The 15,734-nt window shown below is 48.3% G+C and overlaps 1 protein-coding gene across 5 annotated transcripts in view; it reads right to left on the bottom strand.

The window, feature by feature from the left end:
- CHAF1A (chromatin assembly factor 1 subunit A) overlaps positions 1 to 14,474 on the bottom strand; it is a 41,735-nt gene extending 27,261 nt beyond the window's left edge. For 3 of the 5 annotated variants that reach the window (XM_074025431.1, XM_045380491.2, XM_045380493.2), the window contains exons 1-3: positions 14,282 to 14,474; positions 11,131 to 11,181; positions 7,586 to 8,442 (exon numbers count right to left, since the gene is read on the bottom strand). Coding sequence is in view for 4 of the 5 variants with exons in the window: in XM_045380491.2 (XP_045236426.2) it covers positions 7,586 to 8,442; positions 11,131 to 11,181; positions 14,282 to 14,333 (960 nt within the window). In the remaining variant the exon portion in view is untranslated. The remainder of the gene's footprint in view (positions 1 to 7,585; positions 8,443 to 11,130; positions 11,182 to 14,281) is intronic. The other 2 variants (XM_045380492.2, XM_074025430.1) reach the window with 1 other exon arrangement.
- Positions 14,475 to 15,734: the final 1,260 nt, after the last annotated feature.

Raw genomic sequence — 15,734 nt, 5'->3', positions numbered from 1 at the left:
TACCAATAGGACCCATGGTGTGAGTCACCATCCACCTGAATGGTCCCAGGGAGGAAGACGAACAGGGAGTCTGGACTTTGGCCTAAACTATCTCCCACCGGGACAGAGAATCCTGAAAACCAAACTAGTAGAAGTGAAGAGCAGTGGGAAGACAGGCTTAACACTGGGAAGAAATAGTTCTCTGGGTTAATTGCAGACTTGCAGTGTAAGGCTGAAGTTGAACTGAAAAACCAAAGGCCCATTTTCCTAGCAATGGTCTGATGGGTCAACAAAATTATGGAAGCGAATTTTTTTTTTTTTTTTTTTTTTTTTTTTTTTTTTTTTGAGACGGAGTCTCACTCTGTCGCCCAGGGTGGAGTGCAGTGGTGCAATCTAGGCTCACTGCAAGCTCTGCCTCCCGGGTTCAAGCGATTCTCCTGCTTCAGTCTGCTGAGTAGTTGGGATTACAGGCGCCCACCACCATGCCTAGCTAATTTTTTTGTATTTTTAGTAGAGACGGGGTTTCACCGTGTTAGCCAGGATGGTCTCGATCTCCTGTCCTCGTGATCCGCCCACCTCGGCCTCCCAAAATGCTAGGATTAAAGGCGTGAGCCACCCCACCTGGCCAACAGTGATTTCTTTATCTGGGAAAGCTGAATCCCTGACTAGGCCCTCACAGAATAAAAGCTTCAGATGAATGAACTCAAGAAGACAGCCTTTCCACCTGGGTCCCACTGAGTCCTTTCTGGACTAAACCTTTCTTTAGGGAAAGGCCAAGTCGTTGTGAGAAGGCTGCCCATGTTGGCGGGAGCTCCTTCACCACCGAGATCGGGCAGGGTGCTCAGTCTTTACTGAGAATGTGGCAACAGAAATGCCAGCCAGAGGCAGCCTCACCAAATGCTGCAGAAAAAGCATGTCTTTCCGGCATCCACACTGCCAAGGCTGTGTGCCCCCCGCCCCCCTCTGAGGGATTTAACTGCAGAATGTGGGACGCGCAGCTCTCCGGGGCTGCCCTTTGTGTTCAGAGATTATAGTATGGAATGTGATCTTGGGGCGCGGGGAACTCAGTTGCTTAGTCCTGCCCATACCTGAAGCTCAGCTGCACAATCTCCTGCCTTTTACAATGCTCCCCGCTCTGCTGTGAGTCCAGGAATAATAGACTTGATGTGACCTGCAAGAGCCCGCTCAATAATCCCCAACAACCAAAACAGAGCAATTACGGCTTAATTTAAAACCAGTATCTCTTTTATTTTACCAAACACTCAGACAGACCTTGATGTCTGGCGGAACTTTATCTTCTTGAAATTTGACCCAGGTGTTTATAGATCTCACTCTCAAAATTCTATGCAACGCTGCCACATTCTACCCAGCTGCAGCCGGGTCACACAGCACCCTCAACTGCCAAAAACGTGATCCAGGATCCCAGAAGGAAGCCAAAACACAAAACCCGACAATCCCAAGGAGTCGGGACAGAGCTCACTATGTGTGGGCATGAAAATTCCTGCACCCTTTCCCGGATAATCCTCTCAGAGCCTATGGACTCTGACTTTATACTAAAGGGTATCTAATTTCCAAGCCCAGACCAGATAAGCAGATAAAACCTAACAGCAGGGGAGCGAAGGCAGGGGGAAAAGAGAAAACCTGAAATTGGCCCGAGTAGAGTGCAAGCTGGGAAAATAAGAACGCACAGTTCTCCTTAACAGCCCAAGGCCACTTGTAGAAGGAAGCTCAAGGGAACAATCATTTTGTGAAAGCCAAACACAGAAACAACAGAACTGAGAAGACAGCTCTGTAACCCACACTATGGGATATCACGCAACAGAGAGTTCGATCTTTCCACCCTAACATAAAAAACATCTAAGACACCCCTGAGTAACAAAGACAGATATTTACAGTATATGTTATACACAAGGAAACAAAATGATACTGGGTGTTTCCTAGAGATCTCTCTGGATATGCAGGACACAGAAAAATACAAAGTGATGATGATGATAATAATGGCAACCTCCTGGGAGAACAGAGGGCTGCGAGGTTTCCATTCTTTCTTTCCTTTTTGTTTTTTTGAGACAGGGTCTGACTGTTGCCCAGGCTGGAGCGCAGTGCAATCATGACTCACTGCAACCTCTGCCTACTTGGCTCAAGTGATCCTTCCACCTCAGCCTCCCAAGGAGCTGGGACTTCAGGTGCATACCACCACCCTGTTAATTTTTGTATTTTTTGTACAGACAGGGTTTCACCATGTTGGTCAAGCCAGTTTCGAACTCCTAGGTTCAAGCGATCCTCCCACCTCGGCTTCCCAAAGTGCTGGGATTACAGGCATGAGCCACCACACCTGGACCATTATTTCTTTTAAACATGGAGAATTTATTACAAATGTAAGTTCAAGTATATGGAAAGAAGTTCCAGCAATCTCAGAAGAGAGGCAAGCCAAAGATTCCAGGAATACAACTGCACCAACATGATCATTTGTGGAATAATCATCTCGATCACTAACAGAAAAGGCTAAATTACAAGTCTGATTGCAAACAAACTTCAGAAATGGTTCTTTCCCACAGGGTAGAAAACTCTTAATACTAAAAAGGAACACTTCAGCCATTCAAAGGACGGATCTTTCTAAATCATTGTTTTCCAAAGTGAGATTCTTCAGATCCTGCAGTACTAAAACAACAAAAACCAAAACAAAAACACGCCCTGAAGCTCCCTGAAAAAGGACAGCAGGATCTGTATAGAAACAAACTCCCATTTTCTTTTAAAGAAGGAAAAAAGAAGGCAAGCCAGCCCACAAAGTACAGTGGCAATGGCTGCCCCGGGGCTCAATGCAGATTTCACTGTACCAACTCCACGAAGAACAGACCCCAGTGACAAGCACACAGATTACACAGCAGCATGAAACAATCTGCAAGCTTCCTACCAGCTCGCCCTTGCAATCTGGAAAGAGCTGCTGGTGGGGAGGGAAAGTGTGAAAACAATGTATTCCCCAGAGTAACAGGGGTTGTCGGCAGGGGGTGGCTCGGACCTCATGGCAAGGAAAGGTGTTAAGAGTTAGGTACCAACTGGCCAGCACGGTGGCTCATGCCTGTAATCCCAGCACTTTGGGAAGCTGAGGTTGGTGGATCACGAGGTCAGGAGTTCGAGACCAGCCTGACCAACGTCGTGAAACCCCGTCTTTACTAAAAATACAAAAATTAGCCAGGCCTGGTGGCACATGCCTGTAATCCTAGCTACTTGGGAGGCTGAGACAGGAGAATCACTTGAACCCAGGAGGCAGAGGTTGCAGGAGCCGAGATCACACCATTGCACTCCAGTCTGGGCAACAGAGTGAGACTTTGTCTCAAAAAAATAAATTAAAATAAATTAAAAAAAAAAAAAAACAGGTACCAAGTATGAAGCAAATCAACCAACCCAAAAATGCAGGACTCCTCAAAGGTACAGAGATAACTTAGGGGTTGGGGGTGAAGTCTCTTCCAGCTGGGATCTCAGGGAGCCCTGCCATCAGGGCATGCGGAGGCCTCCTGATAATCGCTTCCCTCATAGCTTTGGTGACTGACAGGCCCTCTGGGAGTGGTTGTGGCCGCTTTCTGCCATAGGCTCTGGGCCAGCTTGAAGCCTTTACCACTTGCAAATTATCTGAAGAGTTGGGATAATACTGCCTTCGAGTGCATTCCAAAACCTCGAGCCTGTGTTCAGAACAAGATCTAGCATCCTAAATGCAGGGTTTCCTAAATGTCGCACACTGGGTTCATGTGCTCAGCTGTTTTAGAAAGCAGGTAGGATGTGTCACCATGATGACCAACGAGGGGACTTCCCAGTTTGCAGACTAGGCTGTGGACATGGAAACAAACTTAATGGAAACATGTGCTTGTGTCCTGTCCTTTTTTTTTTTTTTTTTTTTTTTTTTTTTTTTGAGACGGAGTCTCGCTCTGTCACCCAGGCTGGAGTGCAGTGGCCGGATCTCAGCTCACTGCAAGCTCCGCCTCCCGGGTTCACGCCATTCTCCTGCCTCAGCCTCCCGAGTAGCTGGGACTACAGGCGCCTGCCACCTCGCTCGGCTAAGTTTTTGTATTTTTAGTAGAGATGGGGTTTCACTGTGTTAGCCAGGATGGTCTCGATCTCCTGACCTCATGATCTGCCCGTCTCGGCCTCCCAAAGTGCTGGGATTACAGGCTTGAGCCACCGCGCCCGGCCCTGTTCTTTTTTTTAATTTTTTTTCTGAGACGGAGTTTTGCTCGTTACCCAGACTGGAGTGCAGTGGCGCGATCTCAGGTCACCGCAACCTCTGCCTCCTGGGTTCAAGCGATTCTCCTGCCTCAGCCTCCAGTGTAGCTGGGATTACAGGCACACACCACCACACCCAGCTACTTTTTTGTATTTTTAGTAGAGACAGGGTTTCTCTATGTTGGTCAGCCTGGTCTCGAACTTCCGACCTCAGGTGATCCACCCACCTCGGCCTCCCTAAGTGCTGGGATTACAGGTGTGAGCCACCGTGCCCGGCCATGTGTCCTGTTCTTGCTAAACGGCTGCAACACACCACAGGACGAAATTCTGCAAAGCGGCAGCAGCCTGGAAGAAATTAAAGTGATCGAATGTACACTACAGGATGGCCAATGGGGAAAGACTTCAACTCTGATTTTGGGAGACTGTGTGGTGCCTTAGGTAGAAGTTGAAATGTGTACATCCCAGTCTGGCACATTTAGCATCTTAGAAAAGGGTACTAGGCTTAGTACCTGAGTGATGAAATAATCTGTACAACAAACCTCCATGACAAGAGTTTACCTATATAACAAACCAGCACACACAAAAAAAGAAGACCGGGGCAGTGGCTTATGCCTGTAATCCCAGTACTTTGGGAGGCCAAGGCGAGCGGATCACTTGAGGTCAGAAGTTTGAGCCCAGCCTGGCCAACGTGGTGAAACCTGTTCTCTACCCAAAAAAATACAAAAATTAGCCAGCCATGGTGGTGGGCACCTGTAATCCCAGCTACTCAGAGGCTAAGGCAGGAAAATCTCTCGAACCCAGAAGGTGGAGGTTGCAGTAAGCTGACATCATGCCACTGCACTCCAGCCTGGGCGACAGGGTGAGACCATGTCTAAAAAAAAAAAAAAAATTTGCTCCATTTTTTAATCAACATTTCATGAACCTAAAGAGGAAGTCATTTTTTCCTTTTGCCTCCTCTGAAGTGAAAGACAAGAAATGATGTCGGCCGGGCGCGGTGGCTCACGCCTGTAATCCCAGCACTTTGGGAGGCCGAGGCGGGCGGATCACAAGGTCAGGAGATCGAGACCACGGTGAAACCCCGTCTCTACTAAAAATACAAAAAATTAGCCGGGCACGGTGGTGGGCGCCTGTAGTCCCAGCTACTCAGGAGGCTGAGGCAGAAGAATGGCGTAAACCCAGGAGGCGGAGCTTGCAGTGAGCCGAGATCGCGCCACTGCACTCCAGCCTGGGCGACAGAGCGTGACTCCGTCTCAAAAAAAAAAAAAAAAAAAAAAAAAAAAAAAAAAAAAGAAATGATGTCATTCGGAAAAATAAATGGTCCCGGCCAAGCCTGTGATCCCAGCATTTTGGGAGGCCAAGGCCTCCCCTCACCTGAGGTCAGGAGTTCAAGACCAGCCTGGCCATCATGGCAAAACTCCATCTCTACTAAAAATACAAAAATTAGCTGAGCCTGGTGGCGGGTGCCTCTAATCCCAGCTACTTGAGAGGCTGAGGCAGAATTGCTTGAATCCAGGAGGCGGAGGTTGCAGTGAGCTTAGATGGCGCCACTGCACTCCAGCCTGGGTGACAAAGCAAGACTGTCTCAAAAAAAAAAAAAAAAAAAAAAAAAGAGGCCGGGCGCGGTGGCTCAAGCCTGTAATCCCAGCACTTTGGGAGGCCGAGACAGGTGGATCACGAGGTCAGGAGATCGAGACCATCCTGGCTAACACGGTGAAACCCCGTCTCTACTAAAAAATACAAAAAACTAGCCGGGCGAGGTGGCTGGCGCCTGTAGTCCCAGCTACTCGGGAGGCTGAGGCAGGAGAATAGCGTAAACCCGGGAGGCGGAGCTTGCAGTGAGCTGAGATCCGGCCACTGCACTCCAGTCTGGGCAACAGAGCGAGACTCCGTCTCAAAAAAAAAAAAAAAAAGAAAGAAAGAAAAAGAAATGGTTCCTTAGAGCTCAAAATCCCAAAAGCGAACAAGGTTGGTGGTTTATAGTCCAGGTGGTCTACTGTACCTGCTTACAGGTAGAGATTAAATGACCCATCTCAGGATCTACTCTCATATAAAGAACCAGCATGAACAAACAAAAGTGCTACAAAACCAAAAACAAAAAAAAGGCACTGTCTCTTCTGGTTCTACATACTTAAGATAAAAAGTAAAAATATATAAACCAAAAAAAGACACCATTAAACACAGCATGGAACTTGTGACTGATTTTATCAGTTTGGTCCATAAGATCCTAAGGACACCATCGTGCTAATAAAAAAACAGTAACAGAAACAGTCCATGCAAAAGTCCCTCTTATGGGGTCCTTAAAAATGGTTCCAGATGGGGTCTCACTGTCATCCAGGCTGGAGCACAGTGGTGTGATCACAGCTCGCTGCAGCCTCCAACTCCTCAGCTCAAGTGATCCTCCTGCCTCGGCTTCCCAGGTGGCTGGGACTACAGGCATGTGCCACCATGCCCGGATAATTAAAAAAATTTTTTTTGCAGGGCTGGGTGCAGTGGCTCATGCCTGTAATTCCAGCACTTTGGGAGGCCAAGATGGACAGATCACTTGAGGTCAGGAATTCAAGACTAGCCTGGCAAAGATAGTGAAACCCTGTCTCCACTAAAAATATAAAAATTAGCCAGGTGTGGTAGCGCACACCTATAATCCCAGCTATTAGGGAGGCTGAGGCAGGAGAATCGCTTGAACCTGGGAGGCGGAGGTTGCAGTGAGCAGAGATCACGCCACTGAACTCCAGAGGCTGGGTGATAGAGTGGCTCTGTCAAAAAAATAAAAATAATTTTTTTTTTTTGTAGAGATGGTGTCTTTGTTGTCCAGGTTGGTTTTGATCTTCAAGCGATCCTCCCACCTCGGCCTCCCAAAGTGCTGGGATGACAGGCATGAGCCACTGCGCCTGGCCCCAGGTGAGGTTTTTTAGATGGGTGGCTGTGCTGACTCTACAGAATTCCCCATGTCATGCTTCCTGCCGTCTCACTGCCACTTCAGTGCTCAATGCCTCCATAGCCCCATCCCTACAGTTCTATGCTTGGATGGGAGGGGCACAGAGAGAGCTGGACCTGGAATCTCAAGTGAGGGGTTACAGCACCAGCTCAGATCCTAATTCCCTAAAATGGCTAAGCTATCACTAATTAGATGTAAACAACGAAGGCAAAACAGCAGGGTGTTATCCACACAGTACACCAGGTACACTGTTGATGAATTAAGTCCCAGGCGCATCACAACGAATGCAGAACCGAACACTGAGTTTTGATACAAGAACTCCGTGTCGAGTCCCAGGACCCAGCCTGTGGCCCCGCTCACTCTGCCACAGACCAGCTGGGTGACCCGGTGGAGACTGACAGCGTGCTCTGAGATCCATGAGCACTGATGTGTAGGGACTCCATGGGAGATACTCACTCTGCGCACGGGCGTGGAGGTGGGGAAGGGACTGGTGCTGCTGTGTCGCTTTGTGGGAGCAGGCGGCCCCTCGGGAGAGCTGGTGGAAGAGGGAGAGCTCAGGGACGAATGGCTGAGTACAGAGTCTTCTTCAGGGCAAGATTCCAGCGCCCCGCTCTCAGGGGTCATGTCCTTGCCTTGGGGTGTGGCTGGAGGGGACTTGGTTTGGGGCGGTCTCACAGCCAAGATGTCCTGCAAGACCACCATGGGCACCTTCCCTCTGAACAGGATGCCCCCAGCTTCACTCCAACTGTCCTGCTCCTTTCTGGAGCACAGTCTCAGACCACTCGTCAGCTCCGGGCAGCTCTGTGGTGAACATTCCTGGGAGTCACCTCTCCTCCCTGCACCTCCACAGCCAACACCCTCCTCCTCTGTTTTGTAAGGAATGTTTGAAAGGGTCTCTCCAGGAAATGCCAACTTGTCGTTCTGATTGGCCTTCAACGACCCCTGCTGATCCCTAGTGTCTTCTCGGTTGCCATTTACTGCTTCCCTGGAGGGAGAAGCTTCAGAACTCAGTTTATTGTGGTCCACAAGACTGTCTGGCTGCTCATTTGAGTCCTCTGTCAAATCAATGATGACTGTGCTCTGGCCAACACTGGTTTCGACTCTGTTTCCTAAAAAGTTATCTAAGGGACCCTTTCCGTTGACAAGTTTTGGTCTAAAGTCTATGTCAGAACCCAGAGGACAGTCGTTTTCCAAGGTGTCCAAAGAGGCCTCCAAATCGGGGCTTTTACTCTGCACAGAAGTAACCTGATCATCTGACATGTCATCGTCTTTCCCCTTTGGGACAAGATTCAGGCGCTTAAACGGCAGACGGGCTGAAACAAAGAGAAAGCCATCTTTAGTGAACGTTTAAAGTTACAACCACTCATGAGCTTGAAAATTATTGACTTGTTGGGACACAGGCGTGGGGGATAATTTTAAAGTTTAAAAAGGGTCTTTCTGGGTGGTGGCTCACACCTGTAATCCCAGCACTTTGGGAGGCCAAGGCAGGTAGGTCACAAGGTCAGGAGTTCGAGACCAGACAGACCAAAACGGTGAAACCCCGTCTCTACTAAAAATACAAAATAGCTGGGTATAGTGGTACGTGCCTGTAATCCCAGCTACTTGAGAAGCTGAGGCAGGAGAACAGCTTGAACCCAGGTGCTGGGATTACAGGCGTAAGTCACCATGCCCCACTTCAACATCCTAATTTAAAAAAAACCAAAATCCTGGCCGGGTGCAGTGGCTCAAGCCTGTAATCCCAGCACTTTGGGAGGCCGAGACAGGTGGATCACGAGGTCAGGAGATCAAGACCATCCTGGCTAACACGGTGAAACCCCGTCTCTACTAAAAAATACAAAAACTAGCCGGGCGAGGTGGTGGGCGCCTATAGTCCCAACTACTCAGGAGGCTGAGGCAGGAGAATGGTGTAAACCCAGGAGGCGGAGCTTGCAGTGAGCTGAGATCTGGCCACTGCACTCCAGCCTGGGCGACAGAGCGAGACTCCGTCTCAAAAAAAAAACAAAAACAAAATCCTGACAAGTCTTTTAGCAGAGCTACTGCCAGAATTTCAAGAGACATTTTTTGATTTCAGATCCAGTTCATATTCCAAATTTATTTATAATGGGTGAAAATCTCATTTGATGATAACTGCATCTGGTTCTCAAGTAGAAAATACACAGACATATTTGTGGACAGGGTTTTTTGTTTTGTTTTGTTTTTTTCCTGGCCTCAGCACCCCAGGCTCTGTTAGGCTTTTCTCATCAATCAGACTGTTCTCCCAGAGCCTGCCAGGATTCGGGCTCGTTAGGAGGGACGCAGAAACACTTTAGAGAGTGAACATCCCAAGGAACCTATGTTCACTTACTTCCATGCCAATTCATCTTTTTATTAACTATTTCATCATGTAATAGACCAAATAAAAACCTGGTTTTTTTGGGGGGGGGTTGTTTGTTTTGAGACAGTCTCACTCTGTCACCAGGCTGGAGTGTAATGGTACACCCTTGGCTCACTGCAACCTCTTCCTCCCGGGTTCAAGCAATTCTCTTGCCTCGGCCTCCCAAGTAGCTGGGACTACAGGTGCCCCCCACCATGCCCAGCTATTTTGTATTTTAATAGAGATGGGGTTTCACCATGTTGGCTAGGCTGGTCTCAAACTCCTGAGCTCAATCTGCCCACCTTAGCCTCCCAAAGTGCTAGAATTATAGGTGTGAGCCACCGTGTCTGGCTTCTCCCTTTTTTTCTTTTAAGAGACAGAGTCGGCCGGGCGCGGTGGCTCAAGCCTGTAATCCCAGCACTTTGGGAGGCCGAGACAGGCGGATTACGAGGTCAGGAGATCGAGACCATCCTGGCTAACACAGTGAAACCCCGCCTCTACTAAAAATACAAAAACTTAGCCGGGCGAGGTGGCAGGCGCCTGTAGTCCCAGCTACTCGGGAGGCTGAGGCAGGAGAATGGCGTGAACCCGGGAGGCGGAGCTTGCAGTGAGCTGAGATCCGGCCACTGCACTCCAGCCTGGGTGACAGAGCGAGACTCCGTCTCAAAAAAAAAAAAAAAAAAAAGAAAGAGACAGAGTCTTCCTGTGATCCAGGCTGAAGTGCAGTGGTGTGATTATAGCTCACTGCAGCCTTGAACTTCCGGGCTCAAGCAATCCTCCCATCCCAGCCACTCAAATAGCTGGTTTTACAGGTATGCACCCACTGCACCCAGCCCAAGTTTGAAAAACCCAAAACTGTAGTTTCTAAAAATACAATCTGGGCTGGGCACGGTGGCTCACATCTGTAATCCTAGCACTTTGAAAGGCCAAGGCAGGGGCATCACAAGGTCAGGAGATCGAGACGATCCTGGCCAACATGCTAAAACCCTGTCTTTACTAAAAATACAAAAATTAGCTGGGTGTGGTGGCACACGCCTGTAATCCCAGCTACTTGGGAGGCTGAGGCAAGAGAATTTGCTTGAACCCGGGAGGCAGACGTTACAGTGAGCCGAGATGGCATCACTGCACTCCAGCCTGACAAGAGTGAGACTCCGTCTCAAAAAAAAAAAAAAAAAAAAAAAATCCGACCACTCATGTGGCCTAAGGGTAAATGCACTCCCCGTTTTACACAGAAGGATTTGGGAACATTTATCTTCCAGGACAACAGTGGTTTTCCACGGGGGCAGTTCTACCTCCCAGGGGACATCAGCCACATATGGAGATATTTTTGGTTGTTACAACTTGGAGGATGCACTTACTGGCATCCAGTGGGAAGACGCCAGGGCTGCTGCTAAGCTCCCTACAATACACAGGACAGCTCCCCAGCTGCAGGTTACAAAATGCCAATTGTGGGTGAGTGGAGGCCTCGGGGTTTACTTGTGGGAATCCCACCAGACATTACTGTGTGAAAAGCATTTTCCCAGCTTCCTAGTCTGAAGAGGGACTGTTTCTCTCCCTTCTAGCTCCACGCTTCCACTGAGGTCTCCATCAAGAGACAAGGAAGACTATAAACTAGGAACAACTCTTTAACCCATTTCCAAATAATTACCTTGTATTAACTTCTTAACTGGAAAAGCTGGTCTATCTTTGCAATCCATGGCTGCAAATAAAAGTGTCAAAGGGTAAATTGTTAAATGTTGCAAATAATCAAGTTAGCAAACACATATGTAGAGCCAATTATGTACAAGGTGGAGGCAATTCTGACCCCTCTGCCCTCGGGGGCCATTTGGCACAGTCTAGAGATGCTTTTGGTTGTCATGATGTGGGGAGGGCTCGAAGGGATGCTTTTCACATCCGGTGGGTAGAGGCCAGGGATTCTGCTAAATACCCCACAATGCAATGCACAGCACGCCACAATGAAGAATTATATGGCCAAAAAAAAAAATTTTTTTTTTTTTTTTTGAGACAGAGTCTTGCTCTGTCGCTGAGACTGGAGTGCAATGGTACGATCTCAGCTCAATGCAACCTCCACCTCCCGGATTCAAGTGATTATCCTGCCTCACCCTCCCAAGTAGCTGGGACTATAGGCGCGTGCCACCACCCCCAGCTAATTTTTGTATTTGTAGCAGAGACGGGGTTTCACCATGTTAGCCAGAATGGTCTCGAACTCCTGACCTTGTGATCTGCCCGCCTCGGCCTCCCAAACTGCTGGCCACAGCTCCTGGCCTCAAAATGTTAATAGTTCGAGAAATCCTACCCTAGACACTGTCATGTCTTGTTTTATTTTCTTTGTGGCATTTAATCTGAAACTTTCGTGTTTATTATGTCTCTCCCTAAACAAAATGCCAACTCTATGATAGCAGAAAGATTTGTTCCATGCTGCACCTATGGTACCTGGTTAGGGTCTGGAATACATCAGAAAGCCAGCTAAGAGAGAAACAGGAACTGTTTCATGAAATGAAAGTGGAATGAGTAAAAGTAGGGATGAGAGAAAACATCGGATTACCTATTTCATTCACATGATCCCCAAACATCCTCCTCCAACCCAAGCCCCCACACCACCACCAAATTTGTAAAATTAGAAAAGGGATCCTTTCCTTTTTAAAGAGAATTCATGAAGGTACCACAATTTAAAGCACCTGGAGCATGCCAGGCAGGAGCTGAAGTGCTATCAAGAGATGATAAGACAGAACATTTTCCTGCAAAAAAAATCTCAAGAAAAGCATCTAATAATATCAAAGCAGATGCCGAAGTGACCATAAATAGCACCGAGTCTTTAGATAAATACCTTAAACAGAGTAAGTTTAGGAAGTTCACACTTACCAGGACATCTGGCTTGGAAAAACCTAGTTATTTTGGTTAGTCTACGTATGTTTTATAAGCGTTATATGAGTATTTTTTAAAAGCAGACTGGAGCTTCCTAAAAAACTTCATCATCCATACATGAAACCACCCCACCCTCTGCCCCAAGCTTAGCGAATAAGTAAAGGTACTGAGAAAATTCGTTTCCTTTCTAGTCACTTCAGAGAATATCATTCTCAAGTTTCCAGTTACCAAAAGACATGGATTTCTACACCCAGCTGAAGGATATGCTTTTTAGTCACTTAACTTTATTTTCAGGACAATCACAAAGATCTATTTGTGTGGTTTTGAGTCACTAGCTTTGATGCAAGTGGAACAGAAACAACCTCACTAAAAACAGGACCCCCCTCATTAAAAAATCCTGTATATAAAACGGACACTCCCAATCCAGGGATCCAAAGATACACACAATTAACACATATGTGTGTATAAAGTTACTAACTGCTCTTTATTCTGCGATTACATCCTAATTTTATTTGGCACTAAAATATACTTTCCTTTCATGATAGTATGGTCCTAGCGAGTAGCAATTTTTTTTTTTTTTGAATTAAATATCCTGGCCAGGCATGGTGGTTCACACCGGTAATCCCAGCACTTTGGGAGGCCGAGGCGGGTGGATCACTTGAGGTCAGGAGTTCGAGACCAGTCTGCCCAACGTGGTGAAACCCCGTCTCTACTGAAAAATAAAAAAATAGCCAGGCATGGTGGTGCAAGCCTGTAATCCCAGCTACTCAGGAGGCTGAGGCAGAAGAATCACTTGAACCGGGGAGGCAGAGGTTGCAGTGAGCTGAGATCCTGCCACTGCACTCCAGCCTGGGCAACAGAGCAAGACTGTCTCAAAATAAATAAAATAAAATAAAATAAAGTTAAACATCCTGACTTAAAACATCACAGCTCCAGGACAGTACCAACTTTATATTAATTTCATGTCTCCGTGAAATCCCAAAGGGTAGAAGGAACTACAGCCACGATTTTCAACCAAGGAGGAATCTGCTGCATAGGGAACACAGGGCAATGGTATTTTTGGTTGTTACTAAGAGTTGGGGAGAGGGGCTGTTACTGGCCTGCAAAAGGCGGAGACCAGGGATGATGCTCAGCACCCTGCAGTGCCGTGCCCAGGACAGCAACAAATATCAACACTGCTGAGATTGAGAAACTGGACTGGTGTCCATTCTAGCCCTTCATTCGTTCACATTATTTAGTGAGCACCTACTATGTGCCAAAGCGTAATGCCAAGCGCTGCCAAAGCGTTATGTAATGCAGAGTCCAGCAAGGGAGAGGAGCAGTCTGGTCTTCCTTGGTTCACCCTCCCACGTTTCGGGAAGGCTTGTTGTGGGATCCAAAGACCCCGTTCCAAGGCACAGGGAGGAGAAAGTCACGGTGCTTATCAGGCAGTAGCAAGAACTTGGGAGTCCCAGCCTCCTGGCCATCCCCACCATCCGGGTCTCTTACCCGGGCTTGCCCCGACCCGCAGAGGCATCGGTCCCGGTCCCCGAGCTCGTGTGAGCTCGGGCCTCAGTTTCCCCACCCGTTGCAAGATCCAACATGGTCAAGGGACACAAACGCACCCAGTAACCTTCAGGGCAAGCCCTTTCGTTTCCCTGGGCCTCAGTTTCCCCTCTCGGCTCCTCCGACCCGTCGCCCCAGAGGGCCCTGGAGGGACGAACTGACCCAAAAGCGCCGGAAACAATATGGTCGCGGCTACAACAATAACGTCAAGGAGGGTGCCCCTGGGGACGCCAGGCCTTCGCTGGGGATGAGAAAACTCCAGGGGGTGAACGCCCGGCCCACAGGACCAGGCTCGGCGCCGGGAGGCCCGTCCGCCTCCCATCGCCGCCTCGGCCCGTCCAGGCCGCGCGCCGCGCCCCCCCTTCCCCTCGGCGCGAGCCCGAACCGACCTGCGGTGGCTCCCCTGGCGCCGGGCGCCCCGCACTCCGGCTCCTCCAGCATCACCCCGGCAGCGGCTCGAGCTCCTCTCAGGCGGCGGAGGCGCGGGCTCCCCTCAGGCGGCCGCTGCTCTTCGCCCTCCCGCCCGCGCCGCAGCTGCTGCCGCCGCGGCCGCCGCGCTCGTATTTGGCGGGAACCGCGACTACCCCAGTGGTCCGCGCGCTAATTGGGCGAGCCCGGGTCACGTGACGGCCCGCCTCGGGAATTGAGGAGCGCCGGGGGCATCCTCGCGAGAGCCGTGACTTCTATTCCTCCCAGGGCTCGCCCATTGATATTTCCGCGGGGGACGGGGCTTCCCCTCGGAGGCCTGTCATTGGCTGGGAGGAGCTGCCCTGCGATTGGGGAAAGAAGGTGTCAAGCTGATTGTCCTGGGCTGTGACTGGCTGATCGCGTGGGATAGTCCCTAAGAGGAGGGAGGCCCAGGCTCTTACGTCACCAGGAGAACGTTTTACGCAGGGCGCAGATGACAACTTCAAAGTGGGATTTAGATGAGGAACCTGGAGTTTTGAGTTTATCCTAATGGGACATCGGCTAAATATAGCAACAGCAATTAAAATTATAAATTGCTTTCTACAAGAACAATAAAACGAAGTCTGGGGAGCGCTTCAGACGTATTTGACATTCAGTAAATAACCTGTAGAATGAACGAAATGGACGAAATGGTTTCTGGTTTAATCCTCGGGAAATTGGCACATGTGTATTTCTCTGCCTAGAACAATCTTTTCGCAGCTCTTTTCCTGGATAATTTATACTTTTCAGATCTTATATCGGCACCCCAGGAAGCCTTTTCTTCCCCATCTTCCCCAACCCTGACAAGATCAAGTGCCTACAGCACTGTTCTTTTTCTTAAAGCAATTACAGCTGTGTCTTTGTATTAGTTTGTTATTTGACGAATGAATTAATTTCTGCTTTTGTCATTAGTTCTGACGAGGTAGGACTCATTCCTCACTGGAACCCCAGAACCTGTTAGTAACTGATCATATTTACCAGGTCAATAAATATTTGAGTGAATATATAAATATTTGATTGAACTGTGTAGATCAAACAGATTCAAAGCCTCACACAAAACAGAGAACTTCAGTGTCAGCTTGTGAGTCTAGAAACAGGCTGACTGGCTGGCTTGCTTGCTTGCTTGCTTGCTTTTCTTTCTTTCTTTTTTTCTTTCTTTCTTTTCTTTCTTTCCTTCTTTCTTTCCCTTTCTTCCTTTTTTTCTTTCTTCTTTCTTTCCTTTTTATTTCTTTTCTTTCTTTTTTCTTTCTTTTTTTTCTTTCCTTTCTTTTCTTTTTTCTTTCTTCTTTCTTTCCTTTTTTCTTTCTTCTTTCTTTCCTTTTTTCCTTTCCTTTTTCTTTCTAAAGTGTTGGGATTACAGGCGTGAGCCACCGCACCCAGCGGAAACAGGTTTTC

The sequence above is a fragment of the Macaca fascicularis genome, chromosome 19 (genome assembly GCF_037993035.2).
Source record: "Macaca fascicularis isolate 582-1 chromosome 19, T2T-MFA8v1.1".
Taxonomy (NCBI): domain Eukaryota; kingdom Metazoa; phylum Chordata; class Mammalia; order Primates; family Cercopithecidae; genus Macaca; species Macaca fascicularis.
This window is presented reverse-complemented; position numbering and strand designations above follow the sequence as displayed.